The sequence below is a fragment of the Clupea harengus genome, chromosome 12 (genome assembly GCF_900700415.2).
Source record: "Clupea harengus chromosome 12, Ch_v2.0.2, whole genome shotgun sequence".
NCBI classification, from domain to species: domain Eukaryota; kingdom Metazoa; phylum Chordata; class Actinopteri; order Clupeiformes; family Clupeidae; genus Clupea; species Clupea harengus.
The window spans coordinates 24,752,790-24,771,462 of NC_045163.1; the positions used below are offsets into that span (position 1 = coordinate 24,752,790).

Genomic DNA, 18,673 nt, shown 5'->3' on the forward strand with positions numbered 1-18,673 from the left:
GCAGTACCCACTGGCTCAGTCTTGTAGTATCATGTTTAACCTTATCTGTTACAAACGTAGAACAGACAAACACACACACACACACACTCGCACACAAACACACAAACACAAACACACACACACACACACACAAGCTGCCATTGTAGCTTAATAAGATAGTATAATTTTCCCTTCATCACTTTCCACAACAAGGCCAGGCATCTATGGAAAAAGCCTGGTCGCAGTAAACAGCACTGGGCTTGTGAACAGCAGCAGATCAGAACAATGCAGGTCTGCTTTCAGCTGCCCTTGAGCTGGGGGGTGGGGGGGTATCAAGGACACTAAGATTTGGACACAGTAATCTCCACCTCACACATTCCTTCATGTTATCCTAAGACAGTCGAAGGAAATTGAAACATTTTCAAAGGAATTTCAGACATTCAGTCATCAACTGAACACGCAATGTATTAGACACTTACACACATATGAACACTGAGATAAGTATGAAAAAAAAAAATGCTATCCAGAATTTCCTGTTGCCAGGGTAAGCTTGGATTTCATTCCAGCATTTCTTAGTAGCAGAAGTAGCAATTCTTAGTAACTATTTCAAGTGTTTCTCCTAGAAGAGCAATGGCTCCTGAAGCACACAGAGGTATTGTCAATCAGACTGGCGTCACTCTCAAGCAGGAAACACTAGTGCAAGATTGGTCCATCAAGGGGGGGGGGGGGGGGACATCGCTCTCCTGTCAGGTCGATAGCTCTGCATACACCCAGAGAAGAGAAGAGGAGAGGAGAGGAGAGGAGAGGAGAGGAGAGGAGAGAGGGCTTTTGAAGACACTCCTGACTCAGCACGGAAGCAGGACAATCAGCAGAAACAGCCCCAGAGCAGAGAACCCCCACACCTTTCTTCAGCAGAGAACCCCAACCCCACACCTCTCTTCAGCAGTCTTTACCCCAACCCCACACCTCTCTTCAGCAGAGAACCCCAACCCCACACCCCTCTTCAGCAGAGAACCCCAACCCCACACCTCTCTTCAGCAGAGAACCCCAACCCCACACCTCTCTTCAGCAGAGAACCCCAACCCCACACCTCTCTTCAGCAGTCTTTACCCCAACCCCACACCTCTCTTCAGCAGAGAACCCCAAGCCCACACCTCTCTTCAGCAGTCTTTACAGGACAAATACCAGACTAAAACGATATACTGCAGAAAGAGAGAGAGAGAGAGTGTGTGAGAGAGAATTGAAAAGTCACGAGGGCATCCAGAAAGTCAGATGCAGTCTGAAGTCAAAGAAGAGAGGAGAGGGGAGATTCGAAAGAGAAGGTGTAAATATGGAACGTGATCATTCCACTCACCCTTCTCATTCCTGGGGTCAGGTGAGGCACACACTGAGTGCAGTAGAGTGGGACTGAACACAGGCACAGTGGGCTTTCACCTGGCTGCTCATGTCAACACGGCGCGTGGCACAGAGCCTGTGCCGTGTTATCAGTCCTTCAGGACACAGTTGGAAGTCAAGTGGATTTCCAACAGGAGTTCAACTCTAGAGTTGAGTAGTGTTGCCATGATACCAAAATTATGACTTTGATACAATAGCTGCCCAAATATCTCGATACTAATATAATGGAATAATTGTATTTGTGTTCAGTCTGCTTTAGTACAGTGGGGTGTGCAGGGCAATACTCCTGGGTTTGAAGTGCCAGACTTACAGTTAAAGTAATTTACTTTCATTATTTCCATGCTCAATAAAATTGTAGCTTAAGTTGAGTATTTTCTTGTTTGTTTTCTTTTTCACACAAGTAGGTGTGTTTTTGACAATTAATTAGTACATTTATCACATTAATAGTTGGACTACTGAAAATAGCTTTATTAAAGCTTGTATGCAGTAATCTAATGTCACTTATACTTATGTGATCTCTTATATATAATTATATATATATATATAATTAACTTCATATTTGCAACGAGATATTTGTTATCAAACAGCGTTTAATAAGACTATGTACCGTACACCTAATGGTGGAGGGACATGCACATGCCATGATTACCATTACCAGAAGCCTACTGATCAAGTATAAATTGATCATTTATAACTGGTGTTGCAAGTTATGGTGAAGTTAACATTACTAGAGTGAACTTTGCATTTGCATATAGAGATGCTTGCTACATCGGTAAGTTAGATAAACAGATAAAGCCATATTAAACAGTTATCATTGCCTTTTATTACCTCGTCAAACTTGAATAGTTGCAGGAAACCATGGGCTGCCCAGCATTGAAGGGGAACTGATTTTCTCTGTCATTTGCGCTTTCCCAATGCACCCTGGGAAGAGGCCACAGATCCGCTATAGCCAGGCGAGCCACCTCTGGAAACCAAACCGAGTTGTGGAAATCCACAGCTATCACTGTAGGTCATTCTTAAAGTACTAATAAAATGGGGTATAGTACCGCTTGTAACGACAGACAGGGTATGGCGATACCTCTCTAGTGTCGGTATATAGAGTGCAACACTACTCTTGAGCGAGTGAAAGCGACCAGCACAGGGGTCACACGGGGTCATTGTGACTCTGGGTCTGACTGCAGCCTTGTGATAAAAATTAAAAGCGCAAACGTGGGTTATGCATTTCACCCAGAATGCACCAGGCTATATCTTTAATCTTTGCTCTCTATTGCAATGTGGGAACCTGGGAAGATATACGTAACGAGTGTGACAGTGTGATATATGGGTCTCATTACCTGCGGAGCATTCTCTGTTGGTAGCTGGGGAACAATACCACAGATTACAAGAGAATAAACTACTATAGATAACTTTCACAACTATTTTCTTAGTAAAGCCCCCCAAAAGTAATTCAGAGCCTCTATTTGATGAGCAATGATCATTGTTTTATTCTATCATCTAGTTTGCACACCAGCCTAGTGGTGCTCAGGTAAGTCATGCCATCAGGAAATACATCTCCAACGAAGGCCGAAACACTCCTCCTTCAGGACCGAGATGATAACTTCAGCACGGGCCCCCCCCAGGCCCATTCATTGGTTCTAGGGAGCAGCCGTCACACCTCTCCAGCTCTGAGTGGGCCCTCCTCTGAGGCCCTCATTACAGATAAGGCACTGTGTTATCCACAGTCGGACTGTGGAGGTGCTGAACTTTGGAGTACTGCCTGTCTCGCCAGAGGCAATAGGGTCTCGCTGCGTATGGGAGCTTCACACGCTGATGGCAGTGGTTTTTAATCCTGTTTAATAGGAGGAGAGGTTAGGTGGTGGGAGGAGGAGGAGAAGGAGGAGGGGGAGGGGGAGAGATCCGTTCTAATCTTGTGAGGCTCCACGACCGAGTGTGCTGTTTCTGATACTATATGCGTATAAATCCACACACGTCCCATAAAAGCACCCACCTCCACCCATCTCAGTTGTATTTTAGGAAACAAAGTGAGGACACATCTTCACATTTTCCTTCGCTTCCTCTTTCTTTGAGAATAGTGTTTGACACTTTCATGCACTGCACACTCTGAATAGCCATGACCTCCACCCCAGAAACGTAGCCAATCACAATCTCTCCAACACTTGTGAGAGCACAGTTCTTTGAACTACCCTTTGAACTCTAGATAATATTACATTTTAGTATCATTTTAAAAATGTATCTTTGGCATGTTAGTTACTAAACCTTATTACAGTCTGTTAGTATTTCCCTCTGTCAACTTCAATGTCACCAACAATATGTCAACTCAACTTATATGTCAGCTGATAAAAAGATACAGCATGAAAATAACTTCCACCGCAACCCACACCTATCTATAAACGAACACATTTCTTCTCCTCAGACACTGATTTTGGCAGTGAGAAATTAGATTAAAGATAGGACAGATATGCTAAACGCTAACTCCTGGGTTCATCTTTTGGGTTTCGCCTCGTCACGGGGTGGGGCGGCGAGATACACGCTGACACAATGAGGCCATGATTCAGAGATCCGGAGAGGGGAGATGACATTGATAGAGGGCAGATCCAACCCTCATAAAAACACACGTCTGTGCTCCAGGTAACAGGAGTCAGACTGAGGAGGAGCTGAAGCAAGAGCTTGGAGACACCGAAGAGTCATCTTTGACTCACTCTATGCAAACTATGTTTATTTAAGTTTTTCATTTTTAGACCCACTTCCAGGCTAGCCAGAAGGCATCCAATATTTCAGAGATTTGACATTTGGTGTCTGAATTCTGGGCAGCTTTTTAACGTTGTGTGCGCATGTGTTTGGGAGTGAAACGTGTGGATGAGCAGTAAATGGCTAACGTCTTATGTTAGCGTAATCTCAGAGATAGCACTAGAGAAATACCACTGGCTTTACACCCTAGTGAAGGTCAAAGGCAGAGCAACTTTTTAAACTCACTTTTCATTGGTTGGACTTAAAACCTGAAACAAACACTGCTTTACGGGTAAAGCTGGCTAGCTCACTTGCTACCCAATCAATGGGGATGCTGCGATCAGATGCTCCATTATGTCCTCCATCTAGTGTTAAAAGTACACTCACTGTGTTACATGGAAGAGGACGACAGACTGAACCTTCAGGCACTTTAGGAAATAACACACACTCTCTCTCTCTCTCGATCTCGATCTCCCTCTCTCTTTCTATCTCTCTCTCTCTCTCTCTCTCTCTCTCTCTCTGGCAAAAGGGTGAGCAAAGCAGAGGATTGCCCACCTGAATCGATACTGCTTCCATTCTGCACTTTTTGCAGTGCCATCACAATTTCAGCCTGCTTAAGCTATACTATGGAAAAACCTTTGGGGACAAATTATGCAACTTCAAATCACAGCCATTCCACATTATAATGCACTGTGCGGTGCATTCTCCATATGACAAAAGAAATGCATTTTAGCATTTTAAGTAATGATATTCTTTAATGTTCTGATTATTCTAGCTCAGATATTGATCATTCTAATTGTAATTTTAAACCCTGTGACTACAGTATGACACTGTATGACACACATACGTGCTGATGCAGTCATACCCCCCCAACATAGTCTGTATTAGGTTATTCCCCTAGCGACTGTGACTGTCCAGTCAAAAACACAGCTGACAAATGACTCCAAGCCATGGTTCTGTGGAACAACACGCAAACAAATCACACGCACGTCGCACATTAACTCCAATAACATGCAAATGTCTACTTTTAGTCTAGTTTCATGAGACTCACATAGCTGCCAACTCTCAGCAAGTTAGGATCAAGGCATCACACATAACAACATACAGCAGGCTAACACAAATTTGACAATCGCTAGGGGAGGAGAATAACACAGATATGGTTTTTAAAAACCTTCGGCTCGACTCCAGGACTTTGAACTGGGGATGTTGCATCTCATTAAACGCAAAATTGCAAGGAAGCTCTAAATATTTTTCCAGATCCCAGAGGATCCGGAGGCGACTGCAGCAGCGAAAGGCAAAAGGATATGGAGCTCAGTGGCAAAGAGACTCGCAGATAACAGATGATGCGATAAACAAGGCTGTGGATTCGGGTACGAACACACAGAAGAATCTCAGCTCTGTGGATCTGGGTACGAACACACAGAAGAAACTCAGCTCTGTGGATCTGGGTATGAGCACAAAAGAATCTCAGCGCTGCGTTCCAGAACGTACTCAACTGAACAGGATACAGTAGCTCTACATGACCATATGTCATTTATTTAAATTGTTTTCACATTATTAGATGGATTTATGTGGAGGGTGACAACTCTCCCCTCACGTAATCCATCTTCAGCAGTGAATCAGACTCATGGATAAGACACCCTCCACTGGCGAGGGCCCACCTGTAAAGGCTTACTGAGGACAGGACCTGGAGGGTATGCGGTCTCCAGCTTTAAAGTGTGGAGAACTTTTCATAACACTACAATGTGTAGTCAACAGCCACAATGTCATTACTGCTTGAAACTTTAATGACTGATACTGAGACTGAGAAGCCCTCATTAAACAGTGACAGAGACTCACACCTCAAACTCATCATTAGATGTCTCAGTGCATTTGCAGGATACGTGTCCCAAACAGGAAGTGGTAATGGCATATTGGCATTAGATGGAAGTGGAAGTGTTAGTTGAATGAAAGCTCCCTAGTGGAAATGTTTTTGAAGAAATGCAAGGCCTGGTTTTACATTTGTGACATCTCTCTGGAGAGATCGGGCCGATTAAAAAAACATTAGCAACTCCCATCAAATCAGAGAAGTGTGGCTCCACGGACCCTGGAGGAAATTACAATAAGAAAACAATGACATTGAAATATGATCAAAATCACCATAACTGGAATAAAAAGTTGCAAAACATAACCAAGTACTTCCAGTTATAAAGGATGCCTAACTGACGTGTGATGTTAGCTTATTGGCTAGAAATCCCCGATGACATGCAAGGAGGGCATGACCGCAAAACTCTAATTTTAACAAGGGCAAAGAGGAAACGGAGGACAGAGAGCGATAACCAAATATAGTTGTTGCTCCAAGCTATGTAATAAGTCCAAACTGCCGACTGGATATATTTTTCCTTTTAACCGATCACACATATAACAAAAGAGTGGGTGTCTTTTCAAGTACAGTTTTACATACATCATCTACGAGGAAGAGAGAAGCCTGGCAGTCACTAACGGCTTCTCTTAATGCCCACGCTCACACATAGGATTTAGAAGGGAGGATAATTACACATTAGGAGGGAGAGAATGGACGTGTACTAATGCAGGTATACTAATGACCTGACAACCTGCAGTTATAGGAGGGAGAGAATGGACGTGAACTAATGCAGGTATACTAATGACCTGACAACCTGCAGTTATAGGAGGGAGAGAATGGACATGAACTAATACAGGTATACTAATGTAGGTATACAACCTGCAGTTATAGGAGGGAGAGAATGGACGTGTACTAATGCAGGTATACTAATGACCTGACAACCTGCAGTTATAGGAGGGAGAGAATGGACATGAACTAATACAGGTATACTAATGTAGGTATACAACCTGCAGTTATAGGAGGGAGAGAATGGACGTGTACTAATACAGGTATACTAATGACCTGACAACCTGCAGTTATAGGAGGGAGAGAATGGACGTGTACTAATGCAGGTATACTAATGACCTGACAACCTGCAGTTATAGGAGGGAGAGAATGGACGTGTACTAATGCAGGTATACTAATGACCTGACAACCTGCAGTTATAGGAGGGAGAGAATGGACGTGTACTAATGCAGGTATACTAATGACCTGACAACCTGCAGTTATAGGAGGGAGAGAATGGACGTGTACTAATGCAGGTATACTAATGACCTGACAACCTGCAGTTATAGGAGGGAGAGAATGGACGTGTACTAATGCAGGTATACTAATGACCTGACAACCTGCAGTTATAGGAGGGAGAGAATGGACGTGTACTAATGCAGGTATACTAATGACCTGACAACCTGCAGTTATAGGAGGGAGAGAATGGACGTGTACTAATGCAGGTATACTAATGACCTGACAACCTGCAGTTATAGGAGGGAGAGAATGGACGTGTACTAATGCAGGTATACTAATGTAGGTATACAACCTGCAGTTATAGGAGGGAGAGAATGGACGTGTACTAATACAGGTATACTAATGACCTGACAACCTGCAGTTATAGTCTGATAGATTTCAGCATCATTCTGCAAGATACATCTCAGTTCTGCAGGCCTGTACTAAGACATAGAGATAGCTAACTTCGGATAAGTATGCCTCGCAGCAGACATACCTGCATGAGCTGAAAACTGTGTCTTGGCAAGAGGAAAATAAATGTTTTGGAGTGGAATTTACATAAAGCCTTCCCTGCTGAGAGCACTCAAAGCACTTCATGTTACTGTACAGGGAAGAGAGAGAGAGAAGAGACGGAGGGAGAGAGAGAGAGAGGGGGGAGGGAGCGAGGGAGGGAGAGAGAGAGGGAGGGAGGGAGAGCTCATCCATTGGAGTGGGCAGCGTGCCAGCGTGATCAAGCTTGTGCAGTATGCAGATGCAGTGAGCCGTCCTGCCTATGAAAATAGGCTTCAGAGAAGTCCTCAGCTCATTTGATTTGTAAAGCGTCCCTGACGATGAGGTCATCGAGGCTTGCACAGGAATGGAGCAGGAGTGGAGCAGTGATGGGGGAGGAGTCGAGCAGTGATGGGGGAGGAGTGGAGCAGTGATGGGGGAGGAGTGGAGCAGTGATGGGGGAGGAGTCGAGCAGTGATGGGGGAGGAGTGGAGCAGTGACGGGGCAGGGAGGGTGACACACCTAAGAACATGGAATTACGTAAGAGGCTCCGTCTCCGTCCTGGCAGGCAGGTTCAAGGTGCAGCTGTAGGTAGGTAGCTAAAAATAGGACAAGAACTTCCATCCATGTCCCGTAAACAATGAGGTTATTTTGACAGTTTCTCAGTGTTGCAGTGCATTCAGTGCCATTATACTACCAGTGCCACCCCCCATTCAGTTAAAAAATAAACAAATGACAAACAAACAAACAAACAAACAGTGATAGACTTACTGACAAGTCTGAGTGTCTGTCTGTCTGCTCACTTCCTCATCAGACTGCCAATATATGGTTAGCATAACAACACACAATGGCTGCCAATGGCACATCATCTAGGTGGATGCTACTGACTGATGGTGGCCAGGTGATTCCCATCAAAGGCTTTGGGCACCGAGAAAAACACCATATCAGTGTCGCAATTTCATCACTCATTCGATCGAACGTTTATTGTTCCCCATAGCCCGTGCATCAACATTCAAGCCAAAGTAATGTCTGTAGCCGGGTATTCCATTTCTTTGCAGTGACTGGCAACCTTACTACAGAGGGTCAAGGTAAAAAGCCTGCAGCAGCCGTGAGGCCCTCAGAGACCCCACAGGGACCCCACAGGGACAGCACTGAGTCAGGGCCACTGAGTGACAGTGTGGCAATATCGCTCTGGGCTCTGGATGATTAAACGCTTTCACAAGGATTAGACTGCAGCGCCTCTTCTGTTCGTTGTGACACGTAATTGTACCTTGTTAGACATAGTCTTAAAATGCCCAAGCCACTTCCCTTCGAACTGACTGTTACATAAATGCACCCATTCTGCAGAATTGTTTTAGGTCTAATATGTAATATGTATAACATGTGTAACATGTGATGCATATTCACTTAAATCATCTAAATGCATGGGAACAAACTGTAGACCATTTCAAAGTCAAAGTCAAAGTGTTTATTATCGCATACACCAAATTTCTTCAGCGCAGCGAAATTCTGATGACTGACATTTGGTGCTGTCAACATATGTAGAACCGAACAGGTGAGTGGAAGCCTGTTTATCTGAGCATGGGGTCATCAGGAGAGATGTCCTCACAAGCATGATGACGCAACGCCACTGGTGACTGCATGTGTAGATAAACTGACACCTTAGCAGTCAGTTAGCAGTCAGCGTTGGAAAGAACTGGGTGTGTAAGACACAAGAGTAGCAGTGCCCATTAAACTACATGAATGTGGAGTTGGAAAGAACTGGGTGTGTAAAACACAAGAGTAGCAGTGACCATTAAACTACATGAATGCGGAGTGCGTGACAGATGGGTGGTCGCCACTCTTCCAATACAGGAAACATGATATTTTTTGCCAGATAGAAAAATCGGAATTGGGCAGTGGTGATCTGAGATGGGCGCAGGCTAATGTTCCCTGTCAGACAAGAATGTCACCACGCCAAGATCCAAAATGAAATGAAAAAATGAAAAATAATAATAGCAGAGTCCCCCAATTGAGGGGGGGGGGGGGGTGGTGGCGGGATTAAAAAAAAAAAAAAAAAAAAAAAAAATCCAAAATGAAGTGGATTTTTTTATTTATCGCCAGAGTTTAAGACGACACGTCGGTGCAGGAAAGGCAGTTTTTTTCAGAGTTTCCATCGTCAAACTAAGAAGTGATATAACTCAAGCACTTTCCTCAGCATGACTTGCATAATTGACATACGATGCTGACAAACACAAACCCCTGTGGGAAATCCTTAGGTGTGCTCAGTGTGGTCCCAACACTTCAACATGGTATCAACCTCTGGACTTCCACTGTGGAAACAAGGTCTTTCGCTCTCAAGTGTTCTCAATGTGGAGTAAGAGGAAAAATACTCCCACACTCTGTTTTTCTGGGACAGACAAGCTTTCATAATGTGATCCAAAGATCTGAGCACCCCACTGGATCTTTACGCGGTGTGTGCGCGCGAGTTGTTTTGGGGACTGTAATTAGGACGCCAAAAGACCCGGAAAAAAAAAAATCATTATCATAAATACAAAGTACTGTCTAGACTTTGAGGACTTTTCTGAAATGTTTTTTCAATAAAATAATGGTGTGTGTGAGTGTGAGTGAGGGAGAGAGAGAGAGAGAAAGAGAGAGAGAAAGAAAGAAAGAAAGAAAGAGAAGACTTCTTCTGGTGTTGCATCCAAAAAGTGACAGATATTCTTGTGATGTGATGACTGAAGCCTTAGGCTGTATGTGGGTTATGCATATAGGGCCTCTAAATGAGAGCCCAGTTTTCATAGGCCAATTAGTTAACAATGACAGGCAAACAACATCTGAGCCCGCCGTAACTATGGGAACCCATCTGATGGAGCACACGGGTTGGACAACACCACCCATCACTGTGAACGAGGGCCAGACAGACTTTGTAACTCCTTTCAATGTCTCACTCGGCTGACGTCAGCATCAGACCTCCACACGTTCTGTGGCTTGGGAGTGTGCAGTTTCAGCCTGATACAAATACAAAAAAACTAAACAAGAAATCCCCCCCCCCCCCCCGGCTCTCTATGGTGAAGGTCTACTGACCCCTGTGAGGTGATCACAGCCTGAGAGTGCAGTGTGGTGAAATAAGTGATGATGGTTACTGTGTGTAGGCGCAGAGAGAGTATTATTGTCTTGCCTATTCAGTGAGCACAGTCCCACCCCACCGCTAAAGCTCACTCAGCCCACCACTACAACCCCCCCTCCCCTCCCCAACAGCCTGTTTGACTCATCGTTGGATTTCTCTGTTGTATCGCAGTAAGCTGATTTGAACTAAGTAGATTTTACCGTGATTGCTGAGGATCCAATATTGAGCAAGACTCCTATAGCTCTAACTCCTTGCTTAAAGTACAAATAGTTCAATTCAAAGGAGTCAAGCCAATTTAGATGCCAAAGAATCATCTTTACATGAAGGACAGTGCAGGTGAACTGGCAAGCTTTCCAGTCCAAACTCAGGAATAGCATTTCTGATGTCTTTGTAGGGTTCAAAGCATGTTAGTGATTAGAAATGTCCCCTCTGGGCCACCGTTACGACACACAACACAGTAGCCTATATCAGACATATTCAGGACAGAAGTCAGGCTATCACTCCAAGCTTTGATAAAAACGATCTCCAATTAAGGCATCACAGCTGATAGGCAAGCTCCGGCTGAGATGAGAGAGCAGAGTTATTCTGGAACATCTACAACAAAGGATGTCTTTCAGATCTCCGTAACAGAAAGTCAACCCTAACCCTCTCCACTGATTAAACTCTTAGCCGCCTGAACATATCAAAGCTCTCCACAAAAGCACCGCATACTGAGCCTCCACGGCAGTGCTTCGTAACACAGCCCACTGGTACTGCATAGTTGAGATCTGTCTGTGCACAGCTGAACGAAAGGTACAAGAAGGAAACATCTCCGAAACAAGGGTTCAATAATGCAGGTAGCCGCAAGGCAGACTAGGGCTGGAGCGCATCCATTCTGACTGGGGCTGAGGGAGTGACACAGAGGGGTGGAGCACCTTTAAGGTCATATAGAATAAAGAAATAGAATAGAATAGAAAAGCTAAAATAGCTAAAAATAGTGAGCAAAAATAGAGAGCCAGGAGCAGCGGTGTCCGTGTGCGCCGCCATCTTGGACTTGCATATGATCACAGCCAACGAACAGAGAAGTTTAGAGAGGACCCTGAAAAGTTGGGCCCAGGATGCATCAGGCCTGCATGATGGATGGACACTGCTGTGTCAGGATGGATGGAGACCACGGAGATGAAGAGGCCGTTTCCCCAGTGGCAAGAGGGCATGTTAATTCCCCCTGATAACAGACCTGACTCCGAGACAGCCTCCGCCTGCCTTCAACTGCCACATGGCCACACATCCAACCTGATCACATTCAAACCAAAACAACGTTCCAAAGCTGTAAAATTACACTTTTCCTGTTATATGCTGAGCTGTTTGGTCTCATTTCATGAATAACAAGGAAGTGCCATTATAAAACACAAGTAAAATGAGAAGGGGGTTGCCCAGATGCCATGACAACGTGGAAGTGGAACACTGCATGGTCTGACAAAAACTGCAAGAGCCATCAACACCTTTTCCCAGTTTAATGAAAATCTCAACGTCTTTGTTCTTGAAATGAGAGGTTTTACTGAAGGCACACTTAAATTCAAATCAATTTGAGGCGGTGCACAGTAGGTCGGAACTAAGGCGAGCCCTGAACTGAAGGATTTCTTAGCAGCGAAGAGAGGGGGGGCGGGGGGGGGGGGGGGGGGGGGGGGGGGGTGGATTCCTAGAGAATCAGCAGTGTCAGACTGCACTCCTATCCAATTTCCCTTCCATTAAGGGAACAGAATCAGCACCAACACCTAAGGGACCTGCGCTGACAACACACACAGAACGCTGCACTGCAAAAACTACGTGACAGCACCACTGCCACAGACAGCCGGAGAGAGACTGAAGATTTCATACTCTCCATTCATCCTTTTCTAGCCTGTGCTGCTCTGCTCTGCTCTGCGCTGTTGGGGAGGTCTCCCATTACTCCTCTGTAATCTCCTCAGAGGGCCTAATGAAATGGCTTTTTTACTGCCCGTCACCACCTCCGCACCGGGTCGATACAGGCGAGGGAGAGTTTGTCACACGGACTCACAGACTCTTGGGGAGTGGGTGTTCTTCTGCTTGTTTTATTATCACAAGAGAGGCAAAGCATCACAGTACTTTAGGCAATACTGTAGGCCTATACGTGTGTGTGTGTGTGTGTGTGTGTGTGTGTGTGTGTGTGTGTCTGGATTTTGTAGCATTCACAACCCTTAAACTAATTGTGAAAAACAGTAAGCTGCACTACTACATAGATAAACAGTAAGCTTTACTATCACATAGATCACAAAAGACAAACTTTTTCCCCTGGTAGGTTTACACTGCCCAGCTAGCACTTCTTAACAAAACAGACTTCCTGACTACATATTGACTTGCATTGTTATAATCCAAATGTTTTTGGTGAAGCTGAAAGATAAACATTGCAAATAACATACAAATTACAAATATTTCCAACTTGTAAGCAAGTATAGCTTCCAATTAGCCGTACATCAATATGACTGTCTGAAATTTTAAAACAATTAGTCTGAAACCACAAACTCCCCTTGATCAATATCAAATAACAATGAGCAACATCTCTGTAATTAAGTTGTACTTGTCTAACACAGATGTTCAATACATGGCTGGAAAAAGAAAACCCATGCATTCAGTTACATACATTCTTCCCAATAAAACTGCCTTCCAGGAACACATGAAAAGGATTAGGCCAGTTAAAAAACTAGAAGGCTGCATTCATAACCAGCGTTCCCCAGGCACTGGAGGCTTGGTGTAAACACCTGACCTCAAACCTAGTAAAGTGGCAGTCTTGTTCAAACCATAACATGTAGAGGGAGGATGAGGAAGAGAGCAGGTGCTTTGGGGAAGAGAGGGAATACACCGCAGAACCAGAGGGGCCGTGGGGAAATTATGACACTACTTGAAAAAAAAGAAAGAAAAAAAAGAAAGAAAAAAAAAAAAAACTTGCGCTACAGGTTCCATTGTGGCAACTGTGATAAAACCCTGTGCTGTATACAAAGTCCACGCTAGTCTCTGGAGCTGGGCCTGCTATCATTGGCATGGTGCATGATGACATAATGAACATAGTCCAATGAGATTGTAGAGGCGCGGTTTACCACAACTCAATCATATTGGCATGGAGTATGTCACAGCCTCATGTAAAAGTCCCCCTTTTGTAGCTTTGATCCCAAACTTTCAAATCCCGTTTGACAGTTGCTGCTTGAAAGGAATTCTAGGATTGTCTGGCACAAATGGAGGCGTGCGTCACTGCATCAGGCAAGGTGTGGAGGGCGAAAGAGTACCCTGGGGATAAAACATGGGAGGGATTCTCCTCTTGTTTCATGTATGTGGGACCCTCATGTACCTGAGCAGGGTGGGAATCCTTCAAGAGGAAGAAAAAAAAAAAAATTCCCTATGCTCTAGTTTTCTGCTTCAACGGGCACGAACAGAGCCCCACCCTGATCTGTCGACACAGAGATACTCGCCTCAGGTGGAGTTGAGGTGTGGCCATGAGGAAGTTCACTCTCTTTCTAACCCCCTCCTCTGGTCTGTGCTCTATTCAGCGCTGTGTCAGCATGAGGAACTGAGGCACGCTATAGCTCCTGGCCACTGGGCTCATTTGGTGAGAATGAAACCTGTAGCGCAGGTAGAAACAAAGCCATCTAAGCTTGCGCTCGAGGTTTGCGGTTACATCCCTTCCTGAGTGCAGCGTATGGCTACTGGCAGTGATCATGTCCAAATGAGATTAAATGACTGTGGGTTGTAAAGGTTTTATTGCAACAGAAATATTTACTTTGGAGTTGCTTTGGAGTTGCTTTAAGCCTAAATGACTGCTAGTTAGATTAGGGATGGCAACAAACTAGGCATCTCAGTACTGAAGGCAAAGTGCTTCAAGAACATTTTGTATCTAATAAGGACATTCTAATATCATAATGCAACATTGCTTTGAAGCAAATTATGTTCTCAGAAGAACATACTGTCCTAATTGACCTTGCCTCAATAGAGTATAGTTTCTATCTGCCCATTTCACTCCAGGAAAACGTCCAGCGCCAAGGCATGGATTGGGAGCACAACGGCCTTCCCTGTTAGCCAAACAAATAGGTTTAATGTATGTATAAAAACATTTGAATAAAAAGGATCAATACTAATTGGTTGACAGAGAACAATACATAATATAAGGTACTGAAGTACAGTGCTTTGATCGATTTTCTTTCCATCTCTCAAATTACGGAAGTTGCCTATTAGCCCGAGGTCTCCTTCCCCTTCTGTGTGACGTCAGGTGAGCAGAGACTCGCTGGCTCAGTGGTGGGGGGGTGGGGTACACACCTGCCTCTAAGCTCAAGTCCCACAGGAACCACAGCACTTGTTTATTTAACCTTCACCAGAATACATTCACCTGGCATGAGGGACATTTCTTATAATGAGGTGAACGCAAGGCAAAGGACCATCATGGCTCTCGGAGAGAGAAACTTAACCGTACCGGAAAAAACATTACCATAAAAGAAAGACAAAGAATGACGTCTTACTTATGAAGACTTGTATACGTTTCATTACACTCATTTACGAGGTGAGCCCCCCAGACAACTCCATGTCACGCATGCGGAGCTGGGAGTGCAGCACACCGGTCAGATCCTCAGAGAAGACCAGGAAGACAGAGATTGGCTTTGTGGACTTTTACAGCAAGATCTATCTACGGAGCAAAACCTCACCATGGGGGGGGGGGGGGGGGAGTGGTGCAGGTTATATCTTCTTCAGGCTAATTCTGCCCCACAAGGCCATTGACCTACCCGAAAACCAACAACATTCCTACCTCACTCTAAACATGTGTGAAAGCCTTTCAGAGTGCTATTCAAAGCAGTTCAATCAGCACTTACCATGTCTACATGAAAGCAGCCAATTGTCATCATTATCCCCCATAATTATCTGGCTAGCGATCAGCTACTCCTATCAGCTAATTGGCTATAACGACACTACAGTGTTGCAGGGATTGTGTGTGTGTGTGTGTGTGTGTGTGTGTGTGTGTAGTCTGAAACACACAGAATACAGGGTGACAGCTGGCCTCAACGTCCTGCACAAAAGCAGATGGAATTCTGGGATTTGTTCCTCCACCCTTGGGCTGGATAATATGCTGGGAGACAAGTGGCAGATGCCCCAGTGGAAAAGGATAAGATGGGGGATAAGAGGGGGGGGGGGGGGGGGGGGGGGTAAGATGGGGGCCCCCATTGCTTAAAATTAAAACTACTGCTTGCCTGCCATACTAATCCTCAACAGTCAATGGTAACTGATAAATGTTGCCCTCATCTTCTTCTCATGATTACGTATCATAATTTAGACAACAGTGCACAATATGAGTGATCAGGAAGTATGACATCAGCTTGTCTTATGCCATTGTTTGCTTAGCTCTTCTGTCATGGCTTTAGAATGTGCCTAAATGAGACAGTCAGTGGATTATCTGAATCTACAAGGTGCTTCATTTTTGGCATATGAAATGAAAATGAATATTAGAGCACTGATATCTAAATTAATTTTGAGACTGACATTCAGTACTTCACTTTTAGTGCAGTCATTCACTGAATGGAAAGGACCCAGACATTGGGAGGTATATTGACAGTTTCAAAACCTGTAAACTGCCTATTAAACTACCCCATAACATGGACGATGTCTAAAGTTGTCTACAATGGCAAACAATCTGCTTCCTACTAGTAATTATAGGAGTATTAGGAGTTTTTATCAGCCATGTAATACTAGTCCACTAGTCCTACATTTCCTGTGTAACTTTAGTTCTTAACTACGCGTTTATCATACAAGAAAATAGTATTCCAGTGCCTGAATACAGACACAGTCACTCTGTGATCCTTTAAGGTGTCAGTGCCTGAACACAGACACAGTCACTCTGTGATCCTTTAAGGTGTAAGTGCCTGAATACAGACACAGTCACTCTGTGATCCTTTTTCAGGTGTCAGTCATCTTTCATGTGACGCTCAACATGTCCTGGACCTGTAAATCAACCTGCTCTCATTCCACGTCTGGTAATACTGGTATAGCACAGGTCTACCTGTTTCCAAAGTCACCTGTGAACTTTACCTGAGGCATAGTAAAGTACATTTGTCATGTTTGTGCTCTACTTCAGGCATAGTAAGGCTCGTCACTTTACAATGAGAACAGGCCGAGAGCAATTTGAATTTGTGGAGTGAAATGAAACAGGAGAGCTGAAAAGTAGCTTTCATAGAAAGATGTTGACCTATGGGAGATGTTATTTAGCAAAAATCTTAGCACTTTTATTGAGGTGTCTAAATTCTAAAAGATGGGGCCTTTTAGAATTCAAATGTACGATATGTTTGGCAAGTGTAGTTTAGTAACTGTAAGGACACCCATATTCAGGTGGTAGGTCAACATCGTTCTATTCCAACATATAGCCCACCTTAGCAGCTACGATTGTAGTAGCCTACTATTGCACGTATGCTTGAAGCAAGGTGCACTTATGAATAGGCATCATGCCTGATTTAGATGGAAGGATAGAGCCATCGATTTCACATAACAAGTCAATTGGGTCAATACGGTTTAGCGCTTTGGTCAGTTTCACGTGTGCGTTATTAAATTAATATAGCGTATTCTGCCTTCACGGTGAATGCATTTTCACCAGTGATGAAGCCAGGAGTTAAGAGGAAGCGCTCTGACGCGCTATCATGGAACACCGAAACCAGCCTGAAACCAACCTCGCGATAATGCACCTGTCCCAAGAGCACGCAACGATTACGAAAAATAGTGAATGGCGGAATTTATATATAAACAAAAGGTACAAATAGTTTTATGTTACGCATGGTGGTGAACACATAGGCTAAGATTCTATCAAAAGCAGGAATATGTGGTAGCCTAGACCCAAAACTTTGTTGAGAAGAATGGCAGTAGGGTAGCCTACTAGCCTAAAATATCTGCCTAAGGTATGAAAAACTGAGTGATTAAAATGACAATGGCCCACAAATACTGCCCTCTCTATATACCGCAGGTAGAAAAATGTCACACTCACCTTAGTAAAAAGCTCGTTGACTGACATTGCCTACTCCCCAATGCGAAATCTCACCGTTTTAGCGAAACCACAAGAACATTTAGAGTAAATGTTAAAATTGACCCTTCCAATTACAAAAACACATTTAATTCCAAAAAGTTTGGTTCGGTAAATATTCCTTGCCCAAACGTCATTTTCCAATTGCCGTCCCACGCAGACTCCCTTGTTTGTTGCTAGTTTGTATCAACTTGCTTTTAGGACCGCCGCGCTAGCAAGTTAGCCACTTGACCTGTTCCCATTCATGGCAGGTGTCTCTTGCCATTAGAGAATACTTTGGAGCCGTTTTGCGTATCCAGGTAGGTCTTACACGGCACTTGGACAAAACATCCCAGAACTATAACTATATGTGGCCTAATACCCTCCAGGAAGAGGTTTAGGAGAGGTCCGTTGGTTATAATAAAAAGTATATTGTCCTCTGTTGTGGTTCTACATTCGGTCCCTTTACTTCCTTTCCGTATCCATGGACTCGATCATGTTGACTGTCATGACTGCAGTGCAATAGCATGGAGTGACTAGTGCGAAATTCTACAGTAGGAGACACCATCTGGCCGAGTTTCGCATTACATGCAAAAAGTTCTAGCGCAACGACTTCAACTTCAGTCAGAATAAGGATTCTTGACATCCTATCGTATATTCTACTAGATCTAATTTCTTCCGTATTCTGGTATGTTAACAGTGAGGTTATACAGGCCAACAAATGTAAATTGCCGATTTTCTAAATCATAGACCTATTTGATATTTGAAATGGTAACATTGACCCAAAAATAAGAAAATCTAATAATCAATAAGAAAAAAGTGTATTTTCAAGACGCCATGTTATCTTGTA

At 44.1% G+C, this 18,673-nt stretch overlaps 1 protein-coding gene across 4 annotated transcripts in view; it reads right to left on the minus strand.

The window, feature by feature from the left end:
• Positions 1-18,347, minus strand: part of myo5b (myosin VB) — a 67,496-nt gene extending 49,149 nt beyond the window's left edge. For 2 of the 4 annotated variants that reach the window (XM_031578495.2, XM_031578496.2), the window contains exon 1: positions 17,809-18,346. In XM_031578495.2, the coding sequence (XP_031434355.1) occupies positions 17,809-17,835 (27 nt within the window). In that variant the 5' untranslated portion in view covers positions 17,836-18,346. Of the gene's footprint in view, positions 1-17,808 lie in introns of all 4 variants that reach the window. The other 2 variants (XM_031578494.2, XM_042709389.1) reach the window with 2 other exon arrangements.
• Between the last annotated feature and the right edge of the window lie 326 nt (positions 18,348-18,673).